Below are 17,840 nucleotides of genomic sequence, written 5' to 3'. Positions count from 1 at the left end.
GCTCAGTCGTGTCCGACTCTGCAACCCCATGAATCGCAGCACGCCAGGCCTCCCTGTCCATCACCAACTCCCGGAGTTCACTCAGACTCACGTCCATCAAGTCAGTGATGCCATCCAGCCATCTCATCCTCTGTCGTCCCCTTCTCCTCCTGCCCCCAATCCCTCCCAGCATCAGGGTCTTTTCCAATGAGTCAACTCTTCGCATGAGGTGGCCACAGTATTGGAGTTTCAGCTTTAGCATCAGTCCTTCCAGTGAACACCCAGGACTGGTCTCCTTTAGGAATGTATATGCTGTATGCCTTTGAAAATGGAGAGCTCATCTTTGGGGTGGTCTAAAAGAAATTAACACAGCTGCCGAGTAAGGGAGCAGGTGGCTGGGAGCAGGGCTGCGGAGAGACACGCTTTCACTGCTTCCGAGGTTGTGTTCTGCCCACGTTGCCCCTTCAGGGGCCATTTAAACCACTCCACCCTGGGCCATGTGTCGGTAGGTATGTGCCCGCCAGCTGCCCCTTCATGACAGCGGCATTAAAGGAGTCATTCCTTGCTGCCAGCAACTACTTTCTTTCTTAACTCTAAAAACCCACCCCCAGCTCCGTTCCTCATCCCCGTGCGAGTCTCCCAGCCTTGGGATTCCCACGTGAGCTCTGGGCTGACTGGTGTCCTCTGGACCTGGGACAAAAAGGTGTCCTCGTGTCCGCACCTGGGGACACAGGGCATGAAGGCTGAAGGGAGAGGCCGTGGGGACCCGGTGGGGCATTGTTTTGGCCGGGTGGACCCCAATCCCTTGTGTTTGCTTCCTGTCCTCTAGGCACGCCCCAAAGGTGAGGGTCTGACCCCGTACCAGGGCAAAAAGCGCTGCTTCGGCGAATACAAGTGTCCCAAGTGCAAGAGAAAATGGATGAGCGGCAACTCCTGGGCCAACATGGGGCAGGAGTGCATCAAGTGCCACATTAACGTGTACCCGCACAAGCAGGTGAGGGGCAGGGGCAGGGAGCAGGCGGGGGTGCAGGGAGCAGGCAGGGGCAGGTGAGGGGCGGGGGTGCAGGGAGCAGGCGGGGGCAGGTGAGGGGCGGGGTGCAAGGGAATGTTCGGAGTGGGAGGAGGAACAGGGGAGCAGGTGGGGTGTATTCAAGGGTCTTTATCTAGAACAGATAGAGGAGGGTTACCTTTTCTCTTACTGAGCTTCAGTTTGCTCCTTCATACCCTGCCGGCCACATCTATCCAAGTGAGCCCTTTCCTTTCCTTGTCTCGTCGGAAATGAGGGGTGGGGGCGGTTGGAGAGAGAGAGGGCCTGTTTTCCCAGGCAGGGAAGGGGAATAAAGGGGCAAATGGTACCAAGACCCTGAGACCACAGACCCACGTGAATTTTGAAAGGAATGAACTGGAGGTGCGACTGTGACACAAAGAGGGATGAGAGGGTGGCGGAGTGCTGTAGAAAAGCGCCCTTCATCGGTTCATTTGCCCAGTTGGCGCCTGTATACAAGGCAGCTGCTGGGTGCCTGGGACTGTGCAACAGGGCTGGTGGCCAAGGGCCTGCTGCCCTACGGGGAGGGGATTGAGGTGGATCACCCCAGGGAGGCCCCACTCACTGCAGGCTGCAGAGAGGAGGAGGCATTTACTCTGGGAAACTACACCTGTCACGAGAGGGTGGATGACCATCCCAGGAAGAGGGTAGAGCAGGTGCAAATGCCCTGAGGCTGTTGGACTTGGGCTACTCAAGGCTCAGAGCTCAGTGAAGGAGCAGGAGGGTGGAGTGGGAGGATTAGGAGTTGATGGGACAGTCCCCAGAGGAATTTGGGGGGCCCCACAGGGTAACTAAGAGTCAGACACGACTGAGCGACTTCACTTTCTCTTTTCACCTTCATGCATTGGAGAAGGAAATGGCAACCCACTCCAGTGTTCTTGCCTGGAGAATCCCAGGGACGGGGGAGCCTGGTGGGCTGCCGTCTATGGGGTCGCACAGAGTCAGACACGACTGAAGCGACTTAGCAGCAGCAGCAGCAGCAGCAGGGTAGGGTAACACCAAGAAACAGCTTCATTTACAGGTGACTACTCTGGTTGTGTGTAGAGACTGGTCTAGAAGGGCTGGGAGGCGCGGGGAGACCAGTAGGCAATGAAACGGCAGTGATGCCAGGCAAGCCACAGGAAGTCTGTGGGCCTGCACCTGGGCCTGCCACAGAGCGGCATGGGACTGGATGTGGACAGCGAGGTGAGGCCAGGAACCCAGGAAGACAGTCACACTCTGGCTCGAGCTCCTGAGTGGATGGAGGTGGTCATGACCACGGTGGGCAGGCTGGGCTGGGGGCAGCTTGGGGTGGGGCATAGGTGTTCTAGATAAAGGCAAGAGACCTCTGTTACATGTTACATTTGAAGTGTTCCTGAAAATTCAGGTCAAGATGTCAAGAAGGCAGCTGGGTTTGTTTCTCTGAAGTTCATGTAAGAATTCAAGGTGGTTTATCGATACGTGGGTACCACTGGCCTAAAGATATTTAGGGAATGATGAGAGTCCCTGCAGAATATGGACAAAGTAGAGAAGGGATTCCCCAGACCATGTGCTGTGGAGTCCCAGCGTCCAGAGGTCAGATGAAGGAGGGGCATCCAGTGAGAAAGGCCACAATGCAGGGAGTCCCCGAGGCGGGAGGGGGCACCGTCCCGGGCTCAGACAGTGGCTGCTGCTGAGCTGTCAGCTGTCATGACCATGGAGAAGGGCCTTGAGGTTTGGTAACAAGGAGATGGTCCCGAAGCTTTTACTTTTACTGGAGGATTTTTTGAGCTGCAACCCAGGTCTGAAGAACCACTGAAGCCAACACCCTGCAGGTCAGGCATAAGCGGAGTGAAGATATTGATTCACAAGGGGATCTGTTGGCCAGGGTGGTGGTCCTGGTGGCAGAGGTTCCCTGGGCCAGGCTGCAGAGGAAATACCTTCACTGTCCACTTTTTCAAAGGGCATTGATTGTGGAGAGAAGCAGAGAGATGGGACCATAGCTGGAGTAGAGACAGGCCATTGAGATGGATGTTGTAAGGTGAGAGAGCCCGGAGCATGTTGTGGGTGAATGAGGGTGGCCCAGAAGAAAGTAAAAGCCTGGTGATACCGGGACAAGAGGCATGCGGCATGGTCAGCCCAGGAGGGAGGGGGGTGGGGGATGCCTGGGGAGGGACTTGGAGCAGAGAAGGGGAACCTCACTTCCAAGGCTTCTGTGTCTTCAGTGAAATGGGATGCGAAGTTTTCAGCTAAAAGCCAGGGTGAGGAGGGGTATGGTGAGCTTGCTGAAGGATGAGGGAGGAAGCGGGTCTCCCAGGAAAACATTACCAGACTGGCCAGCAGCATCCAAGCCCAGGGGAGCTTCAAGACTGTAACTGTCACCAAAGCCATCAGCTCGCTTCTGCGCCTTGCCCAGCCATGTTCATTGCACACGGGTGTGAGCCAGACAGCGCACGGGCTGAGGGCCGAGGTGCGCCAGGAGAGTGTTTCACAGGGAAGAGGGCCGAGTTTGGGGCATATTTGGAAAAGTGTGCTGTTGGGAATGCCTGGTCCGGGGGCATCAGCTAGTTGGTCAGGAAAGGAAGCCAGAGCAGCACTGACTGAAAGGTGGGGCCAGGACTGGGTTCAGGAGAGGAGCTGAGAGCTGCCACGAGAGCGGGTTTCTGAAGACCAAGTCCAGGGTGTGGCCAAGGAGTGTCGGGAGAGAAGGTTAGGGTTGGTGAGGGAGTCGGGTACTGAGGAGCTGGGGGTAGGGCAAGTCTCCCCTGAGGATGGCAGGAGCAGGGGGTGGAGGAGGGCACAGGGAAAGGGAAGCCAGAGGGTGGGGGAGGCTCCCCGAGGCAGTAGTGTCAGGCTGAGCTCTGAAGGGGCTGTGGAGGGTCGGCAGACCAAGGGGACTAGACTGGCATTGGGGTGGCAGACAGCAGCGTGCGCGTCTGGTGAGGGAAGAGCATGCGCAAAGTGGAGAGGATAGGAGAGCCGAGGAGGGAAGCTGGAGGGAGTTTGGAGGGAGGGGCGGGCTCAGAGACCGTGACCCAGAATTTGGTCTTTGTCCTACTAGGAGGTCTGGGAGTTGTCCAGGAGCGCTCTCGTGGCTGAACTATTTTGTGATTTTGTGACTCTTGTGCAGGCCTCCATTGTCGCTGGGTTTCCATGGTTCCCAGCACCCACCCCGTGGCTCCCAGGCAAATAGATGGGAAGCTGGCCGCACAGCCCAGTGGATGAGGGACTCCTTAGTGCAGGGGCCTGGTCCACTGCCTAATGACACTGAGGGAGACACTGAGGCCCTGGGGCGCCAACGCAGGCTCGGTGACCCGGTAGCTGGGGCACAGGACACGTGGCATGCACGTTTTGGAGCACATCAAGGATGGGGCTGAAGGCAAGCAGGGTACAGAAGCCTCAGCATCCAGGCTCCCGAGGTCTTCCTGGCAATTCCTAAGCAGGTCTAGGACCCCAGTCCAGAAGCACTTCCCGTAACGTCGGACCATCAGCACACGCGCCCAGGGCCCTGGGGCGGCCAGTGCTGCCAGAGGGGTCCCTTCTTTCCCTCGCTGGACACACTCTGTTGAGGACTGCTTGACTGGTCTGTGTAGGTTCTAAAGGAAGACGAAGGTCAGGGCGCTGCCAGGAGCTTCCTCTCCAACCCAAGGGATGGGATTCCATTAGACAGGGTTACCTACTACTGTTCAGAGAATTCCTGGCCTGAGTCACAGGTGTGGCCGTACTCTGGGTGCCATTTGCTGAGCCCCTGTACACCCTTCCTGTGTGCTCTGCCTGCAGACCAGGTGTCCTGTTCATCCTGCTTCACTGGGAGTGAACGTGCAATCTTGAGAAGTCATGCGGCCTTGCCAAGGTCCCCACATAGACGTGGGGCCTTGGAATTGAATTTGCACCTGTCTTTGGAGCCTGGTCCTGAGGCCAGGCAGGCCTAGCACTGCCCTCCTTGAACTAGGTGGGCTGGAGCACACCCCTGGGCTCCCAGCGCAGGAGGGAGGAGGCCAGGCTGCAGGTGAGCCTCAGCCTCTGGAGACTCGGGAAGATCCTGACAGCAGTGTGCAGTGGCCAGGCACTCCTCTGCGTGTTTTATCCCTTTATCCTCTCAGCCAGCCCAGGAGGTCAGCTCTATTGTTTCCCCATCTTACAGAGCAGGAAACTGAGGCAAAGGGCATAAGTGACTCACCCAAGCTCAGTAGAGAAGCTGAAACTCATGAATGGCAGGGCTAGCCCAGAACACCTGCAGGGGACAGGTGGAGGGGAGGGGTAGGGGAGCAGCAAGTGCTGGTCAGGCTGGCTGGCTGGGGCAGGAGTTGGGGATAGGCCAGTTCCTGCCAGAACTCAGATGTATGGTGCCGGAGTCTGTGCTGGCGGTCTGGGAGGCTCAGGCCCAGTGACTCTCACGGCCCGTGACTGTGAGAGGGGTCCGGTCCATGCACCCAAGTCCACCAGGCCCCAACTCCCTGCAGTGGCTCCAGCCTCCTTGACCCCGCCCCTGTATTGCCTTAGCACCCCTTCCAAGAGGCCAGGGCTGTACCGCCACTCCCCCAGGCTGGCAGCAGCCTCATCCGTTTCATCGTCTCCAACCTGAAAGCTCAGTACAAGCACCGCCTCCCTGATCACCGTCTGCGGACCAGTCTCCGGACCAAACGCAGGAGAATCTTCTGAGCGTGTGTGGCTCTGCTCTTCCCTCTCCCAGTCATTCTGTGCTTGTTTGTTGAGCACCTACTGTGTGCAACAGGGAGACTGAGACCCAGAGAGAAGAAGGGACTTGAGTGAGGTCATTCAGCCAGTCAAGGGGGCCTGGGACCCCAGTCTGCCCTTGCTTTACTCCCCAATCTCCGGTCACAGGGCTCTTCTTCCTCAGGGAAGTGGCAAGCTGGGGGCAGGACAGAGGGGGTGATGGCCCTGCCAGGCCCCTCAGCAGTCAGGAGCCTTTGAAGAACTGAGAGGAGGGGCTCGGAGCATCTGTCCCCCCACCCTCGACTGCCCCCGCCCCCTGCAGTGGAGAGGGGCTGCTTTATTTCCCCTGCTCCCTGAGCTCTGACCTGTCGGTGTCCATCTCTTGAGAACTCTCCACTTCCCCTCTCCCTGCTCCCCGCTACATCTGTTTCCCGTCAGACTCCAGCTGTGGCTTCCCCCTACCGGCCCTGCCCTCCAGGAGAAGAAAACAAGAATGGGCTTTGCCTCCCTGCGGGGGGTGGGGGTGGCCCTGGGGTGATCAGTCCCAGCTGCTGACTGTTTTCCCTCTGCAGAGGGGAGTTGCCTTGACAGCTTCCCCACCTCCTCCACCCAGCGCCTCGGCAGGACTGAGCCCAGGACCCATGGAGGGAAGGGGCACTGACAGGTCACAGCCAAGGAGCAGGAATGGCCAGGATGTTGCAAGTGGGTTTCCCCAGGGGTTCAGCTGGTTCCCCTGTTCTCAGCCTGCCCCCTTCTACATAACAATAGCAATGATACACGGTATTAATACTAATAGACAGTTTGCTCTTTATGTACTATAGGCACTGTTCTAGTAACCTTGCATATATTAACTTATTTACTCCTCACAACAACCCTATCAAGTAGGTACCCTTATTGAAAGTGAAAGTGAAGTCACTCAGTTGTGTCCAACCCTTTGCGACCCCATGGACTGTAGCCTACCAGGCTCCTCTGTCCATGGGATTTTCCAGGCAATAGTACTGGAGTGGATTGCCATTTCCTTCTCCAAGGGATCTTCCCAACCCAGGGATTGAACCCAGGTCGCCCGCATTATACACAGACCCTTTACCGTCTGAGCCACCAGGGAAGTCAGGCACCCTTATTAGCCTATTGTATAGGTGAGAAAGGGGACTTCCTGGTGGCTCAGTGGTAAAGAACCCACCTGCCAATGCAGGAGATGTGGGTTCAGTCCCTGGATCAGGAAGATCCCCTGGAGAAGGAAATGGTGACCCACTCCAGTGTTCTTGCCTGGGAAATCCCGTGGACAGAGGAGCCTGCTGGGCTACAGTCCATGGGTCACAAAAGAATCAGACACAACTTAGAGATTAAACAACAAAAGCAATGGAAAAAATTGAGGCACAGAGAGGTTAAGTGACTTTTGAGAGGTCACACAGCTCATAGGTAGTGTGAGCCCAAGTCTGACATGAAGATAAACTTTTTCTCCTCTCCCCTGGGCAAGAAAGCTGGTCATCTAAAAGTTTCTTGAGGTGAAGCCAAGGCTCCTGGCCTGTTTCTATGTCTTCCCGATGTGGCTGTAGGCCTAGAAGCACGGAAATGGCTTTTTATGACCCTGCATCAGGACCCTGCCCACCCACAGTCCGTCACCTCCCAGAGCCCTCTGACTTGTCCGCTCCCCACCTGCTCTGAGTGTCAGCTGCAGGCCAGGCACTGCATAATTGTCCAGACAAGCTGATGTGCTCATTTTGAGCAGTCTGCAGCCTGCCCGGGGGCAGCGCTCACACTCAGCTTCCCTCCAGGACCATCCTGGGTCCTGGTCACGGGCACCAAGGCTCCCTGGGCCCACACCAGCCTACAGTTCCTGCCCCTCTCTTTGGCATGTGGCTGCCGTCTGGCCCTGACCAGCTTCCTTTGAGTCCCCTCCGAGTCCTGTACAGGGGACCTCGCTACAGGTAGGGGTTCTGGGCTGGGGCTACAGCTGCCAGCCAAGAAAACGTCTGCTTAATAGCCTCCATATGTTTTCCAGAGAAACAAGCTAGCTTTTGAGAATACCAGAGGGAGCAAGGAAGCGCCCCGTGTAACAGAAATGTCCTCTTACATGCTGAACACCCCTCAGTTTACAAACATCTAGACTCCTGACTCCTCCCTGTAAACAAGCTGCAAAAGTGGCCCATTTAACAGATGTGGAAACTGAGGTTCTGTGAGGTCACACTGTGAGTGAGCAGCATCAGAGGTCTGACAAGTCACCTCCTCTCTCTGGACATCAGTCTTCCATAAACAGGGCAGGCCCTGGGGTACGGGATGAATAAGAACACTGGCTACTGACCTCATAGAGCTAAGGGCTTGCTTGCCCCAAGCCTGAAATGCCATGACCCCATCCAGGTTAAACTCCATGTTTAAATTTACCTTAAATTGGAGGGCGGTTGCTTTGCAATGTCGTGTTGATTTCCGCTGTGCAGCAGCAGGAATCAGCTGTGTGTATACACAGACCCACGCCCTCTGGGGCCTCCCTCCCACGGCCTGCTGCCCCGCTTCTCTAGCTCATCACAGAGCACCAGGCTGAGCTCCCGGTGCTGTGCAGCAGCTTCCCACTAGCTGACTGTTCTACACTCGGCCGTGCATATATGTTAGCACCACGCTCAGTTCACCCTACCCTCCTGTGTTCACAAGCCCATTCTCTGTGTCTGCATCTCTATTCCTTTCCTGCAAATAGGTGCATTTTTCTAGATTCCATATACATGTGTTAACACATGATACTTGTTTTTCTCTTTCCGACTTGCTTCACTCTGTATAACAGGCTCTAGGTTCATCCACCTCACTTCAGCTGACTCAGACTTATTCCTTTTCGTGGCTGAACTCTTGAGTCTTTTTTTCTTTTTTTTTCGCTGCACCACATGGTTTGCAGGATCTTAATTCCCCGACCAGACATTGACCCTGGGCCCCCTTAGGGAAAGCGCCGAATCCTAACCCCTGGACCACCAGAGAATGCCCTAAACTCCCCTTGAGTCTTGAGGCCACAGGAGCAGGTGTGGGGTGACAAGTGGCTTGGGAAGAAGCAGTGTGTGCTGGGAAGCAGGGGATGTAGCTTGGGTCTCCCTGGAGCTGGGCCTCCATTTCTTCAGCTGGATCACGTCTGTGCACCATCTGTGAGCTTCAGATGGTGGCGGCTCAGAGAGTGCTGGCTGGGGGTGGGGTGCTGGGAGGTGGTGGGCAAAGTGGCGTCTAGACTGGGGCTCTGGGTACAAGACACCCTCCCACAGACCTGCTCCCAGCTCAAGGCCTCGGCCTGTGCCCTTCAGTTCACAGGACACGTGTGTTACCTGCAGCAGGCGAGAGGCAGGAAGGGTCCTGGGCGCTTTGGGAAGCAACCTCTGATTGCAGGCTCATGTGCCCTCTCTCTGCGCCCTCCCTGTCCCTGTCACCCTCCTCCTGTCTGCCTGCCCTCTCTCCATATCTGTCTCACTCCCCTACTTTGGTGTTTCTTTCTCCCCACCCCCTTCTCCCTACCCTTGGGCTCGCGTCCTCCTTCCTCTCTGCAGAGACCCCTGGAGAAGCCAGACGGCCTGGATGTGTCCGACCAGAGCAAGGAGCACCCCCAGCATCTGTGTGAGAAGTGCAAGGTGTTGGGCTACTACTGCCGGCGCGTGCAGTGACCTGGCGGCCGGCCTTGCCGCCCACCCGCCCGCCCGCCAGAGAAGACGCCACCCCCGCGTGTCCCCTGCGCGTGTGCGGGGGTGTCCTCGCAGGCTGAGCGGTCTAGGGGGGTGGCCTCTTAGATTCTCGGCTCGTGTATGTTGACAGTGTTACTGATGTCGCTGTGTGCCCCCAGAAGGCTGAGTCTCTGAGACTCCCTACAGTGGATGTGGGTCTGTGTGAAGGGGTCGGGGCGAGCAGAGGTCGGCACACAGGACCCCACAGAGTCCTTAGTGTCCCCCGCAGGCTCTCCTCTGAGACTCCCTTTGGGCTGAGCAGCCTTGTATTGGCCACGAGTGCACTAAATTTACTGTGAATCCTGGAGCCTGCAGGGGACTGTCTCCCCGAGACCAGCCAGGCCGCCTTCTCCCACCCAGAACCTTCCAGTTCGCCCTGTGTGAAAAGCCACTCTCGCAAAGCCCGTTTTCCAAGTCAGCACTCATGGTGAGCTGACACCTGTTCCAGCAGCTGCTGGGGAGTGGGCACTTCTGCCCCCTGCCACTTTGAGCCCTAAATCTGACCGCCTCTAATGTCACTGGCTTGGCACCTGGGTGCTGCACCCCACCCCCCACAAGCCCAGGGGTCAGGGACAGGGAGGCGCCGAATGTTGCAGAGTGTTCCCAGGTGTGACCTGGTGCATGTCAGGCCACGCCTCCACCCCTCACCCACGCCACATACTTCCCCTATTGCTTAGATTTTGTTTGTCCCGTTCCCTTCCCTCCCTCTTCCCCTCCCACCCTTGCTGGGGGGCCACCCTCGGATGGAGGTTGTAGAACCCAGCAGTGAAGCCACTCTGGCAGGAAGTACACAGGCCTGGAAGACCCAAGTCCCAGGTTCTAATACGGGCCCCGCCAGTGATGCCCTATGGAGTCTTGGGAAGGATTCTCATCTCTCCGTTTCCCCACTCATCCCGTGAGAGGATGACAGCAGAGAGGTGTTCTGAGGCCCTGGGGTTCGTCCTGGCTGCACACCGTCTCCTAGAGCAGAGAGCTTTATTTGGAGAGGGTTTCCAGGTCCTGTAAACCCACTATCCTGTATGCCCCGGGAGCCATTCAGTCACTTAATAAGTCATGTGGAAGGACCTCGGTCCTTCCCTGTTTGCCCCTGAAACCCCAGCTCTTCCTGTAGTCCCCTGCCTTGCAAACATGAAGAAGTGTCCCCCCCTTACATAGGCAACCCCAGCACAAGCTACAGAATCTCTCATTTACAAAGCCGGGTTGATGATTCCTACCTCCCCAGGGGACGGGGAGGCTTCTTGGCGCTCACACTGGCCAGGGCCATGCTGTCCCAGCTAGCGGGAGGGATCACCTTCCCAGTGAGAAGCCCTATTTTTATTGTTATGTTACCCTTCCTTTCTCCCGGGGGGTAGCTGGCTTGTCAGAGCTGAGTCACTTGATTTTTGCCCCAACATTATGCCTCTGTGGGGGGAAAAAAAAAAATCAGACCATGAAATGGGCCTGAAATTCAGTGTTTACCACAGCTCAAGGACACCCAACCTGTGTCCGGTTGCCTTTTGTTCTCAAATGAAAATGCTTTGTACAACTGAGGAGTTACAGCGAAGTGTTTATCAGGGGTCCAGGGAGTGAGACGAAGAGAGGGAGTGAGTGTGTGTGCAGCCAGAGGGCTGCAGGGCAGGTTTGTGGGGGAGGCCATGCCCTCTGAGCACTTAAGAAGAGAGTATTTGCTCCAGCCTGAGCCCCATAGCCGCCTCCTTCCGGCCGCAGGGATAGAGTGCAGGTCCCTGGCTGTGAACATGCGCAGCGCCCGCCCCTGAGGAGGCCCTCCCGGCTGCTCCCTGCCTGCTCCATGGTGTCAAGGTGAGCCAGTCACCCCGGCCCAGGGCTCTCCTTCCCAGAGGGGAAGCTGTTACTGTCAGTCAGACTAGTACCCTGCTAACGAGAACATTTATTTCTGTGGACGTTGCGCTGGTCTCTGCTGTGTGGACCGGGCTCAACACTTCCAGGGACCTGGCCCCATGGGGGGACCTTGGTCTCAGAGTGCCTGGGCTGCAGCTGTGGGGGAAGCCCACACCCTAGAAAGAACCCAGGCTCCAGACCCCTGGAGGCCAGGGCGTTCCACAGGTCAAGAGGGGAAGGGATATCACCCCAAACTGACCTTTCCAGTGGGCTTGTCCAGCTGGCAGCCGCTGCACCCCACCATCTGTACAGAGCCGGCCAGCGGGGGCTGGGCTCCCCTTGAGGCTGCCCTTCTGCACCACCCCCTCCGGTACTGTTTGGCTGAATTGGAGAGCTCTCTGGGCTCAGCGAGACCCACTGCTGTCCAGGCTGGTGCTGTAAGAATTAAGTGCTCAGAGGGCCTGGGTGCCCAGGAGACAAGAAAGTGTGTGGTTGTAGTACATTCAAAAGGGACAATCGCTTGCAGTTAGTAGGTCTAGCGATCCAGTTGGGAGATAACCGTGTTTACCCAATATGAAGTATTCAATAGTTCTACTTGTGAATTTGTATTTATTTTGAGTTATACTTGACACAGAATTCCTTTTCTTTTTTAAAGAAAAAAATAGTATGTGTGTATTTTGAAATGAAAATTCATGGATGTTAAAATTTCTGCATGGTTTCCAATTTTTCTCACAACACTGAATTTGTTACCTTCTCCCGAAAACTTCACAGTGATTTTTGTCTGTATATATTTGAGGGCTTTTTTTAAGAAAAAAAAAGAAAAAGAAAAATATGATTGCTTGATTTTTGAGGTTAAACAAAAAGAGGCATTTTCAAAACTTCAGAGCTTTCAGGAGGGCAATAGAATATCAAAGGAAGATTTCTGGAAGTATTTTTTGCAAACCTTCTGGTTGAGCTGCAAGAAAATATTTATGGTGAGAACTTTTCTCTTTTTCCTGTTTTTTTTTTTTTTTTTTGGTTTGGTTTTTTTTTTTGTTTTGTTTTTTTTTTACTATGCTTTGGTCTGTAAAAAGTCTGCAACTGAATTACATTAAGAAGGAAATATTGTCTACATAGAATATTATATGAAGTTGGTACATAATTCTGATGAGGAAAAAAAAATCTTTGCAATTCTTTAAGCCATATTATTGTTATTCTCTGTTGTTTTCCTTGGATGAAAATATCAGTATTAGGTAGCCAGCATATTATTCAAGTGCTTAGACTTATTCATGTGTTCCTGTCCTGTATTTATACATATGTGTATTTGGGAAAGTATTACTTTTTGTAAGGGAAGCTATTATTAGATACTTAGTGAAAAAGGGAATGGTGAACCCTTTGAGCCTCTTCAGCTGAGGATAGCACAGCATTAGAATCCATTCTCTTGCACCTTCTTAGTATTATCTTGTTATCATGGTTATTAATCTTGTGGGGGGTGGAAGCGAGCCAGGTTAGGAGGAGGTGACGTGTGACTACGTAGCCTCTCCATATGCCGGCCAGCTCCAAAGATGGCCTCCTTGGCCTGGTCCAGGGCTCCCAGTCAGCAGGGCCCAGGGAGGGAAGAGGAAGCAGGAGGGGGATTTCTCCGACCTCCCTCTTTGGAGCTTTGCCGTCTGAGCCATCCCTCAGGGCCCTGCGCTCTTTGAGCTTGGATTTGCCACCCAGAGCCCTGAGACCTGCCCTCCAGCATCTAACGGACTTGAATCTACTTGGAACAAATATTAAATCCAGCATCACTACACCATAGCCCAGAGTGACAACTAACCCTGACGTTTGGGAGGCGTCCGGTCTTAGGGAGCTCACCGCTCTCTGTTGTCAACGTCACCGTTCAACCTCCTCCACTCCTGTGTGGTGCCCCTGTCGGTGTCTGTATCTGTTAATATGTGTGTGTCCAGCTAAAAAGACAAACAGAACCCGCGGGCCAGCTCGGAGGGTGCGTGGAGAAGCCTCCCAACCTCTCCTGAGGGCTGCCCTTGGGATGGCATTCCGTCGTGTGCCTTATTCCTGGAGAATCTGTATACGGCCTGCCTATAGAGATATAGCCTTTTCATGCTCTATTAAAAGAACTTTGAAAAGCAAGAGAGGCTCCTGGGTTTCCTTGTCTACACAGAGCATCAGTGGGGAGCTGGACATTTTCACAGACACAGGAGGCCATGGGGGCGGGGGCCTTGGGGCTGCCCCTCTGGTCTCTGGGTGTCTGGGATGTCTTGTCTCACCTTGGCTCTACCCCGAGCATTCGCCTTCTCCCAGCCCCTCTGTCCCCAAGCAGACATTCTCCGGGGCGAGGGCCCTTCCCAGGCAGGGCCCCAGACTGGGCGAGATTGTCGGCACATTAGGTCACGGCTCGCTCTGCAGCGGGACTCCCGGTGACCATATATAGGAGTGAATCTTCCTTAGAGACGGCAGCCCCGGGCCTCCGCTGCAGCTCCCATTTGGCCTTCTCTCCAAGCGCAGGACTGGGGCCTCAGATGCCGAGTATCCCACAGTGAGCAGACTCAAGTGTCCGGGACCTCCTGGAAAGTCCCTGGGAGGGGAAACAGAGGGCCCTTCTTCTGAGCAAGGACCAGGCTGGGCTGTCTCGACGTGGGGCTCTCACCGAGGGCCACGGCTCACAGAGCCTGGAGCCACAGCCGAGTGAGCCTTAAGGAGCCCCCTGCATACGGAGCCCCTCCGCTCGGGGTCAGCGGCTTGTGGTTCTCAGCCTGACTGCTCACCAGCATCACCTGCGGAAGGCTTGATCCCACCCCATGGATGCTGAGACACGGACTTGGGTTCCCTGACGTTCTTAGAGTCCCTCATCAGTCCCACATGCACGCTTGAGAAGCACCAGGCTTGGAAATGGGCATTATGGTCCTGTGGGGCTGACAGGGATGGGAATGAGGAGACCATGGGCAAGGAGCTACACCTCCCCACAGGCCACCACATCCTCAGCTCTGTGCACTTGCTGCTAAGAATACACCGCCTGGGGTGTGGTGGGAAGTGGGTGGTAGGGGAGACTAGAAGTCCAGGTTGTTATGTGGAATTTTTAAATTTTGGCAACTAGTTTCCGACATGCAGTCCATGCCTCCAGACTGCAGCCTCTGAGATGGGGCAGAGAAAACAAGATGTAACTCCTTGGGATCAGGAAACACAGATGGGGAAGTGTGGGGAACAGGCAGGAACAGAGGTCCCTGACTCCAGAAACAGGATCCCTTGCCTTCTTTGGGGTGCACAGTGAATCCTGAAATCTATCAAGCCCTTTCCCCTTTTTGGCGCAAAGAAAGAATTCACTTTTGGGTGCCTGGCCTCAGGCTTCGTGAAATGGCAGCAGGGCAGATGGGCGTCATTGCAGCCCAGCAGTGAGCGGAGAGGGGATCCAGTCCGGAAAAGTGGGCAGGGAAGAGAATAAACCCCCAAATGAGGGCCTCTCCACCTGCAGCCCAGGGAGGGCTGCGCTCCCGGTGCAGGTCTAAGGACTCGGGGCCTGTCCATCTCAGTGGCCCTGTGCCCCGTGTCGTCGTGCTGGCTTCCAGATCAGTCCTGTCTCCCACAGCTGGGTGACCCTGAGCAGCTGCCCTGGCCTCTCTGAGCCGTGGCTTCCATGGGGATGTGCGGATAAGTCAGCCCAGCTTGGCAGCAGGGTGGTGGGTAGGAGGCCAGCACTGTGGATCACCTGCTCACACTGTCTGTGTGGCTCAGGCCAAAGGTCACACAGGGTGTCCACGGGGACACCAGGCCTCCAACCCAGGAAGCTGGTTCTCTTGTTCACTCGCCGAGCGACCCCGTCCTGGGCCTGAGGAGTCAAGTCTAAAACTCAATTTTCTGCCCTGTGTGTCCTGTGCACGCGCCCGTTGTTTTGCTTTGTTTTCTGTGGAAAGAAAACATCCAAGGCAAGCACAGCCTGCATTTCGACATCTCCTGGAGCCGTGGAAACCAGTAATTCCCCTGGACAGGAAGGATTTCCGGTTAGACTTAATGTCCACGTCCAGAAGCAGCTGGCGGCTGAGAGTAGAGAGAGCGGAGTCCATAGCAGAAAGGGGCGTCAGTGGACCCAGATGGGAGGGCCCAGCTCTGACCCACCCCTGCCTCTCTCCCCTTGGCGTCCCCCGCCACCCTCACACCCCTAGTTGAGGCCTCCAGAGAAAAGGGCTCGCTCGAGATCACTTGGGCGACAGAGCAGGATTTGAACCCTGAGGTATCACCGCCTGGTGCAGTGTTTCAGAGGCAGAGCCGGGGCTCAGCCCCGAGCAGCGTGCTGTGCCCACAGCTGCAGAGGACGAGGAGGGCTCCAGGGCAGAGGTGGTTTGGGGAGCGGGCAGCTCCAGCCTATGAAGGCCTTGGTGTAAGACACCAGACACAGGGAAGGGAAACCAGCCAGTTCCCCAGCGTGGAGCTGATGGAGACTATGTGCTCAACCGCCCCACCACCACCACCTCAGCACCAAAGGCCTTGGGGGCTCAGGGGACCCTCGTGGGGCCCAGACAAGGCTCCTAGCACCACCCTCTTCTTGAAACACATGCGTGGAGCCCCCGTGTCTTCATCTACGAGCTGGGGCACGTGGGACCGACCGCAGGCTTCAGAGGGCGCTCTGTGCCGAGGGCCCCTCCCCTCGCTGGCTCCCGCTGCCCTGGGCCCTGGCCTTAGGCACACGCCTCTCCTGTCCCTCGGGGCTCATATGTGCTCCTAACGGTCAAGGCAGGAGCCAGGGCAGAGAACAGTACAGCAGATGGGGAAACTGAGGCCTGGGGAAGGCCGCGATGCCCTAGACTGGCAGACGGGTCCTTCCATCTCCATGCCGTGTGCTTTTTCTGATTCCAGCCAGAGACTCCAGGTGCCTTTCCCCCAGCGTGCTCAGGCCTTCAGCAAACGACTAGGGGTGAGCCAGGGCTGGGCCCCGTGATGACCTGGGTGGGGAGTCAGGTCCTGCCTGCTCCCAGACAACTGGACCCCAGCTCCCCACAACCTAAGGTCGGGCATCCAGAGGCCACCCCAGCTGCTCCCTGGCCCGCCTCCCGCCTAGTGTTTGGAGGGGAGACGGGGCAAGAGAAGCTGACATGGAGGCGGTGACGACTGGGGAAGGGCTCCCGCAGCCAGAGGCAGGCGTTTGGTTGTTCCTGGAACTCTGGCTGGAGCCAGGAACAGCCTGTCCTCGGGCACAAAGGCCCCTCCTCACACCTCTCCACATTTCTGCAGAACGGTTAGAGGCTTGGGCTCGTGGTTTCCCATCTCTCTGTCACACACACACGTTCACATACCTCTTTGTACTTGCTTGCACTAACACATATCCACACACTGACACATGTGCACTCACACACTCTCAGACACACTTACACACACATACCACAAACATGCACGGCTGCAGCCCATTGGGAGTACTGAGGGGGTAGGGAGCCCCGAGGGCAGCCCCTCTCCCTGACTCCTGTTAGCCAAGGGTCACTTTTAGAGCGGAGGAAACTCCCGGCCAGAGGGCCATGGGCTTCATGTGACTCTGCCACCTTCCCCACAGGCTGTACCTCCCTGCCATGAGCCAGAGGGTCTCTGGAACCACCCCGTGGGTGAGAGAAGTCAAGCTCCAAATACAGGTCCAACACACTGACCGTAGCCTGTCCTCGTATTGCGAACAGTGGAGCGAAGTCATGTCTTGTCAGGTGTGACGAGGGCCCTGTGAAAAGTGGCCTGTGATGAGGGTTGTGCAAAAAGTGACCTCATCTGTTAGACACGCGTGTTGAAGGTGAAGCGAGACAGAGCCCAGGCTTTGGCTTTGTTCTCAAATAATCCAGAATATAGATGGGGGCTGCTGAAGCGAGACCGACAAAATGGTGACCACGTCTGAAGTGGGGATCCGGGACCCTGGGGATTCACTGCCCTACACGCTCTACTTTGTGTTCCACTCCTGGGCAGGAGATGAGCTCAAGGCAGCTGGACCAAGGAGGTGCGTGGGCCTCGTGGGGGCAGGGCCTCCAGACCTGTCCCTGCCCTCATGCAGCACCATCCCCCCACAGTCTGTGCAGCTGCAGCGCTGGTGTGGCCTGGCTCACCACAGGGTTAAGTGTGGAAGGAATGAGTGAGGTCTGCCCAACATCCACGTGCCAGCTGCTGGGCTGCGTGATCAGCACATGCATCGTCAGTCTTGGTCTTTCCCACGGCTCTGTGAGCTCGGTGCTAGCATGAGCCCCAGTTCACAGAAGAGGAAGCCAAGGTCCAGACAGGTTGACAGACTTGTCCAAGATCATATGGCTGATGACAGCGGAGCCTCTGCCTGTGCCCCTTCCCAGGCCCTCCTCCCATCTCTCAGCCCAGGGCTATGTCAGGTCCAGGGTTTAGTCCCTGCCTCTGGCAGCTGTGCCACCACCCAAGACAGCCAGGCGTGGGGCCGACCTGCCTCAGCCCCCAGGTCTCTGGGCCCCTCACACCTCACATGAGCCCGTCAGCTTTTCTGGGGTAGTCTGGAGCCAATAACCAGCTGGTGCAGCTGCTGCGGTGGTTACTGCACACCTGGGCAGAAGCTGGAACTCAAGCCAAGCCACGCAACACAGAACACAACCCCCAAGAGGTCTCTACCCCCTTCCAACCCTCTTGAAAACTTCCCTGGGGGCCTCTTTCCCAGTTGCAAGGGGAGCCCTGCTGCTACCTCCACTACC

The 17,840-nt window shown here is 56.3% G+C and overlaps 1 protein-coding gene across 4 annotated transcripts in view; it reads left to right on the top strand.

The window, feature by feature from the left end:
• The window catches only part of ZCCHC24 (zinc finger CCHC-type containing 24), a 74,082-nt gene that overhangs the window by 52,840 nt on the left and 3,402 nt on the right, over positions 1-17,840 (top strand). Inside the window, exons 3-5 of one of the 4 annotated variants that reach the window (XM_027962299.3) lie at positions 809-973; positions 2,946-3,023; positions 9,175-9,274. In XM_027962299.3, coding sequence (XP_027818100.1) covers positions 809-973; positions 2,946-3,008 — 228 coding nt within the window. In that variant the 3' untranslated portion in view covers positions 3,009-3,023; positions 9,175-9,274. Of the gene's footprint in view, positions 1-808; positions 974-2,945; positions 13,300-17,840 lie in introns of those variants that run through there. The other 3 variants (XM_015104301.4, XM_027962298.3, XM_027962300.3) reach the window with 3 other exon arrangements.

This window comes from Ovis aries, chromosome 25 (genome assembly GCF_016772045.2).
Source record: "Ovis aries strain OAR_USU_Benz2616 breed Rambouillet chromosome 25, ARS-UI_Ramb_v3.0, whole genome shotgun sequence".
NCBI lineage: Eukaryota > Metazoa > Chordata > Mammalia > Artiodactyla > Bovidae > Ovis > Ovis aries.
This window is presented reverse-complemented; position numbering and strand designations above follow the sequence as displayed.